Source organism: Cryptomeria japonica, chromosome 3, assembly GCF_030272615.1.
Source record: "Cryptomeria japonica chromosome 3, Sugi_1.0, whole genome shotgun sequence".
Classification (NCBI taxonomy): Eukaryota; Viridiplantae; Streptophyta; class Pinopsida; order Cupressales; family Cupressaceae; genus Cryptomeria; species Cryptomeria japonica.
This window is the reverse complement of record NC_081407.1, coordinates 243,988,095-243,995,641: the sequence shown is the minus strand read 5'-3', so window position 1 is coordinate 243,995,641 and position 7,547 is coordinate 243,988,095. Positions and strand designations below refer to the sequence as shown.

General features: G+C 34.8%; 1 protein-coding gene across 1 annotated transcript; it reads right to left on the bottom strand.

Annotated features, from left to right (window-relative positions):
- Positions 1 to 401: 401 nt before the first annotated feature.
- On the bottom strand, positions 402 to 1,250 carry LOC131074415 (CBL-interacting protein kinase 2-like). Its single transcript, XM_058011044.2, has one exon. It carries the CDS (start codon positions 1,248 to 1,250, stop codon positions 402 to 404), a length of 849 nt encoding a protein of 282 aa, XP_057867027.2.
- Positions 1,251 to 7,547: the final 6,297 nt, after the last annotated feature.

Here is a 7,547-nt window from a genome sequence, read left to right as displayed (position 1 = left end):
TTTATATTTTTTTATTTTTTTAAAAGATGCTATTAATTAAACACTTAATCAAAACATTATGATTAACATATTAATTATTTAAAAAAATACCTAAATTTTCATATAAATAAGACATTAATTATCATCTAAATTTTAAATCTACATTACAATTATAATACACTAAAAATCTTCATTTGTCAAAAAAATAAATAAATATGATTTCAGATGAGCTACTAAGCAAGTCAACATTTAGAATGTATAGTTTAAACCAAAAATTAACTGATCTCTGTTAAACAACAAACCTTAAACTTTGATTTGATTAGATGAAATCACATTCACTTCTCCACTAAAATTTATATTATCACCATTTAAATGACTGACTAAACAAATCAAAACTTAAAATAACCGATAACTCAAATTTCTCACTTATATTTACCTGTGTTTTCATTAACAGCTTGAAAGTTCTTACGAAACCAGGAGTGCTCCATAATCTGACGTGTACTAAACCGTGTTTTAGGGTTAGGATCCAAAACTTTAGCCACCAGCTCTTGCACTTTTTCAGAAAGAAACCACGGCATATCAAATCTCAAATCCTTCTTCTGGAAACTAAGGCACCTGAAGAACCCCCCATCATTTTTATTATCAAAGGGATAACGCCCCTCAAGAAAAAGATACAAAATAACCCCACACATCCAAACATCAGCTTTGGCGCCGTCATAGCCAAAAACAGAGGTATAAACCTCAGGTGCAATATATTGCGGCGTCCCACACATTCCATGCAACTTCCCGCCCTCTTTCTTTAGCGTACTCAGCCCAAAATCAGCCACCTTCAGATTCCCGTCTCCGTCAACCAACAGATTCTCCAGCTTTAGGTCGCGGTGGAAAACCCCGCGGCTGTGACAGAAATCCACTGCGATGATCAATTCCTGGAAATATTTCCTGGCCTCTTCTTCTCTGAAACTTCCCACGCCCTCGAGTTTATCGAAAAAGTCTCCACCGCTTACGTACTCCATGATTAAGTATATTTTGGTTTTGGTGGCCATGACTTCGTATAATTGCACTATGTTGGGGTGGCGTAGAGATCTCATGTTGGCGATTTCTTTCTCTATTTGGCGGAGAGATGGAGTGAAAAGTTTTTGCTTGTCTAGAAGTTTTATGGCCACTGTGTCGCCTGTTTTTGTGTGTACTGCACGGTATACTTTTCCCCATCCGCCCTTTCCTATTAGTTTCTCTATTTCGTATTTGCCCATCAGTATTTGACCTCGTTCCATGGTGTCCTTCGTTTTGAATTGTTTATCCTGAAATTGTGCATTGTTGATTCAGATCTTTATATCAATTTTAGGGGTCAATCGATTTGGTTTCCCAGATTTTGGGAGGCACCTCATGAGGTGTGGAAATGGAATGTACTTAGTAGTTATTACATGATTTTTTAACAATACTGAATTTTAAAAAATCAATTTTGTTGGGTTGGTAGCTTCGCTAACCACAAATTTAATAGAAGATAATTAAATGTATGTCATAAGCATTTTATAATGGTATAAGGAGTGTAATGTAATGGTATGAGTATCATATGTTAAAATATTAATGTTTAATAGTCATGTAATTTTTATGCAAATAAAATTATTTCACATTGTTATCTCATAGCAATTTTGGATAGATGCATTTAAGATATCTATACTGGAATTTATTTTTGAATTTTCATATGATTTTCTCCATCTTGGTGGTGAATTATAGAATACTATACAATATTTTTTACTAATCATGATGAAAACGTGTATAGGATTAAATCATAAAAAAATTATTTGCAATGTAACCACCTCTCAAGTTCTTAAATGGTATTTTTATGATCAGCATGTCTTTTTATTTGAGTAGAAAATGTAAAGTTATTATTTATAATTTGGGTATTAACAATGTACTCCAATAAGTTATATGGCATTGAATCATTCAAAAACTCTGCCAAAAAAGTTAGACCATAACATTTGTTTCAAAGCATGTACTACCAATCAAGTTATGGGTCACCCAAAAATTGATTATTTTATTAATGTGTCTTGTGAAGAGTATGATTTGTTGAACATGCCTTACAACTAAGAGGTGGGCATGGTGGATGGAAGGGGGTGAATCTATCTAGGCCCAAATCTTAAAACTTATTTCTTAATCCATAATCAGTTTAATCTTATCCTTACCAACAATAATGAAAGATAAAACAATGAAACACCATACACAAGAGAACACTAGAATTACATGGAAAACCCAAACAGAGAAAAACAATGGCGAGAGATAACTCACAATATATAAAACTATTATGATAAATCACTACCAGGGTAGCACACTATTCCCTAAAGGACTTTTATGGTAGAGTGCATTACCTAGGATAAGATACAATGCTTGAAATATGTATATCGCTTCTCCAAACAAAGGTACAATGAATATATGAATCATAAATGAACAGGACTTCAGCATCACTGCCTCTCATAATCTCCATACATGAAGTTGTTCGTGAATCTCTGTTGTAAGTAACAAACTCCACAATAGCTACCTCACGTTGAATTTTTCACAACTGACTTCTAAAAATGGTATATTAATCATGTAGGTATAGTACACACAATGATCCACACACTCATCTACACCATCAACATCAACTTGATTTCTATATATACCATCTCCTTCATTGCCAATATCAGTTAGGTCAACCAAAATAGAGGACAAACATAGGTCTTATCAAGTTGGCCAATAAAATATAATTGCATGGTGAAAGGAGTCCAATCCAAGAGAGAGAGAGAGAGGGGACCTAAAAACAATGTACCGCTTCTTTCTAAGTAATTAGAACCGATTCACACACTATCGCACTTCCTACTTTTCAATTTCTATTTCAAAGTCATCCATATCACCACTATCGTAATCATTAATTTTTCAATCATCCTTCTAATATTTCACCAAGTTTTAATTTCTATAGGGCTTTCTTGATTTACTATATTTAAGGAAATTAAATGGTCTACCTCCTTTAATTGATAGAGATTACTAGCAATCCTTGTTTTCCTTGCAACCAATCTTTTAGAGAACCTTTTCTAATTTCACCTTTAATATTATGAAATAAAAGTATGCATCCTTCACTACACATTCGCCTAATACTAAACAAATCTTTCTTTAGTTCCTCAACATAGAAAACATCCTTTGTTCTGTATTTTCCGTCAATGTGACAATTCGCTTTCCACAAATTTGAGTAGCTTCTTCTCCACCATCCCATTCTATAAGATTGATAAACATTTATTATTACCGGTCATGTCATTGGAGTAGACACTATCAATCACCCAAACATTTAGTTTCTCTTTTGCATGAAGAGCATTTCAATAATCAAGGATATTTCATTGGTTTCATTAGTATGTAGACCATCAGACTCTTTACATACATCAACATTGTCAATTTTTATAACCGTACATAATATTTTATCATTTGACTCTTCACAACCTACATCTTTAGAAGAGTAGCACTTTTTGAGTAAAACCTTCTTTTACCTGCATGTCGCTTTTGTCTCTATCTTCTTCTCTTTTATTTCTCTCTTTTTCCTTTATATTGCTACTATCCTTAAAACTACACTTATATATATAATGATCAATTCTTCCATAGTTAATGAATTAAAAGGGTAACTTACCTTTATATTTGCTAGTTCCTTTATTCAATTTTCTTACAAAGTTTACTTTTGCATCAAATTCATCATCTAGATCAACATTATATTCCACTCTCTTACTAGCTTTAAATGTAGCTTCCTTCTTGGAATTGTCAATATCCATGCCTCTCATCTCAAAGGAAGTGAGTTCTCCATAGATTTGATCCATTGTATATGTATCCAAATCATTTCTTTCTTAAATAGCATTAACCTTAGCAATAAATGATATAGGAAGGTTTTGAAGTACCCTCTTTACTACTTCATCTCTATCTGGTTTATCATCAACACCTTTGATTCCACTAACCACTTTAGTTACCTCGTGCATGTAGCTATCAATATTCTCATCCTCAAATATTCTCTCTCAAATCTTCTTTTGAGGTTCTGTAAATTCACTTGGATTATCTTTTTATCTCCTTCAAATATGTTGCTAAGCTTCTCCTACACTTCTTTGGTAGATTTGCAGTCCATCACCTTCAAGAATTCTATAAAATAACTTATGATTGCATTCCTTGCCTTTCCATTATTCTCATTCATTCTAATTTCATACAAAGTTGTAGGTTGAGTAGAGGGAGGAGTATAATCATCTACAACAAAGTTCCAAATTCTAAATCCCATAGAGTTCAAATATTATTCCTTCTATATCTTCTAGAAGACATGGTTTGTGCCATCAGTCTTGGGAATCTTGTAAGATTTATCATAAGCCATCCTAGATCTGTCTCAAATAGTTTAGCTTCTTTTATAGGAACTCACATCTAATACCAATTGTTTAACACACATTAGCACTGGAGGGGGGGTGAATCAGTTTGGACCCAAATCTTAAACCTAATTTATCAATACGCAATCACTTTAATCTTAACCTTATCAATAAAAGAAAAGATAAAACAATTAAACACCATACACAAGAGAACACTAGAGTTATGTGGAAAATCTAAATAGGAAAACCATGGTGAGGGATAACTCACAATATATGATATATGTAGAATAATATTTCAAGCTCACTTGGTGAAGGAGCACCTAGGACTTACGTTCATAGTCCTTCTACAATTTTGGCTTGTACTGACCTTAGCGAAGTCAGGTTTCTAATAACAACTCCATGAAGGTCCAAGGTGTGTGTGTAAAGTTTTTTTTGAGTCAGGTGTAGGCCTACTTGAGTTAGTTTTCCTTCTAGGTTAGCACTTTGTGAGTAGGTGGTAGTTTGAGTAGGTAAATGGCCTTCTTATTGGTCAGAAGACACATAACTTGGTATGATCATTAGAGAGGTTTAGAATAGTCTTAGGAATGATTAAAAATTTATGACTAATGACTTGTAATAAGTTGCTTAAGTTGAAAAGATAAAATGTGAAAACTTTTGAAAGTTGTCATGACAACTTTGGTCCTAAAGAGATTAGCGGTTGAGTTAGGGCTAGCATATTGACCTAGGATACCTCCACATGTGGGGAAGACTAATTTAACCTCCTCTTGCATGGTTACCAAGGTTGGAAGTTTCATTTTGTATGATTGACAATCTGAAACTACTTATTTTCAAACTCTTATAACTGTTTTTGTGTTATTTTTCATAAAATGTGAACACTAATGGATTGAATCCATTGATCCAGTTTTGGATTGTAGTTATTTGGTGTGTTCTAGTGCTATTTGGTTCATTTCATTCTTTGTAGATAGGTTTTGTTAGTACTTTCATTGTTTTGTTTCCAAACAGCCAGTTTTGGCTTGTAAATAGTAAATTCTTGTAAAATGGTTGCCCCATAAAATCCCTCTTTGCTACAATCAAAAAATGTTGGGAAATGGAAGGAAACCCTATGTAGAGTGTAATGATGTAGGGAGGAGTTATGGAAGTGGATTTCATCATGGTTACTACCTTGTTCTAGGCAAGTCCAGGAGCAACTCGGCTAGAGAAAACAAGGTGAAAATTGTATGCATAGTGCAGGGGTGAATAAAAAACCTTAACCAAATCATTTGGGATGATTCATGAGGTCCATACAGAGTTTCAGTAGCAAGGAGAAACCTTGACAAGTCATTTAGATGCCCATTTCACAAATTTGAATAGTCACTGTCGGTTAAAGGCCTAGAAACCCTAGCAAACCCTCATTTTTGGGTTAGGGCACTATACGGCAAGTTGGAAGATGAAAACCAACAAAATATCCTAGGGATGGGTGAGTGATTGAAGAAAAGTAAAACTCTTTGCAAGGTCTTTTGGACTGTAAAACCAAAAACCCTCAAAAAACGGATTTAGGAAGCCTAATTGGGGCTCATCCTTGCAACCCTATTTCTAGGCAAATTAATGAAATCGGTAAGGAAGATGGTGAATGCAAAACCAAAATTGGACCAAATTGGATAGATTAGATTGTAGATGCCATCTCCACACCTCTACAATGACTCACAATAACATGGGGGTGAAAAGTGAGAAATTGACAAGTTGTTGTCATTATAGCAAGATTGAGCATATGGGAAACACATTGAAATGGTAGGTTTCTTTGTCAAACACTTGTTCCAAACACATTGAGATTGGTGAGGAGAAATTCCTAGCAAAGATTGGAAGGAATTGAAGGTCTTGAAGCATAGATAGACCTGGTAAGGTTGCTGGAATTGAGCAACACCAACTAGGTGAAGTGTGAGAAAGCTAGGTAAACCCTATCAAATTTTTATCAGAGCCTATAAGATTTGGGCTATGTGAGTAGATGTCCTCAATGGAATCTTTAGAAGACAACACCATGGAGACCAATGTAGAGTTGTCAAAGAAAGTGGATGATCGAGAGGAAGAGAATAGACTCCTGAAGGAAAAGTTGATTGAATTGGAAAGTAAGCTTGGTGAGATTGAAACCAAGGCAGATGAAGTGTTGGTAAAGGTTGAAGGAGAAGAAGGGAAGGGTAAAGAGGTGTTAGAAGTAGACAAAGTACCTGAACCTAATCTTGTTTTAGAACAAGAACCTTTCCTAAAGGCATTGAAAGCCTTAAGTGGTAAATCACTAGAAGGATTGCCATTGTTTACTGGTAAGATGGAAGGAGAAGTGGTTCTAGAAAGGATAGAGGGCATAAAGAACCATTTTGAATGTGAGGGAATAAATAAAGCTCAAAGAGTTAAAGTGGCCAAGTCTAGGATGAGGGAAGCTGCTCTCACATGGTGGAAATTTGTGCAGGATGAGAAGAAGAAATAGGGTAAAACACCCATCTCTTCTTGGAAAGGGATGTTAGTCAAAATCAAAGAAGTCTATCTCCCTGATGACTATGAAGTGTAGATTCATAGGAAAAGACAAAAATTAATTAAAAAAGACCTTGATGTAAGTGGTTATACGAAGGAGTTTCACAAACTTAGTCTTAGATCTCATGCGGTGGAAGAAGAAAGTCTAAAAGTTGCTAGCTACCTAAACGAACTAAGATGGAACATCCAAGAGGAAATCAGTGTAATGAGCCCAAAGACGGTTTATCAAAGCTATCAACTTTCCCTTAAAGTGGAATAAAAACTGAAAAGAAAACATGATTCAAGTAGTAATAGGGGCAAAGGTAGAGGAAAATAAAATAAAGGCCATAAGGGAGGCTTTGGAGGAAGAAACTCAGAGCAAAGATCACAAGGTGAGTCTAAACTCATTGAGAAACAAGAAAGTGGCACTAGTAAAGGAGGATTCAATAGAGGAAGGGGGTCAAAGAGTGGTTTTAGAGGAATGTCTAGTGGACAAGGTAGAGGTTCCTCATATTTTTCCTCAATGAAGTGTTATCATTGCAATCAGCTTGGTCATCCAGTATATAGGTGTCTAGAGAAGGGATCATCATCATAGAGTAGTGAAAGGAGAGTGAACTATCTTCAAGAAGAGAGTTCAAGAAGAAAGACTTCAGAGGTTGCCTTAGAATCAGAGGTAGATAACAACTTGATGATAAGAAGAACTTTGATAAAAGAACCTATCAGAGAAGA

Bases quoted from the DNA above. Each gene is read 5' to 3' on its own strand.
- LOC131074415 (XM_058011044.2), bottom strand. From the start codon at position 1,250: ATGGAACGAGGTCAAATACTGATGGGCAAATACGAAATAGAGAAACTA.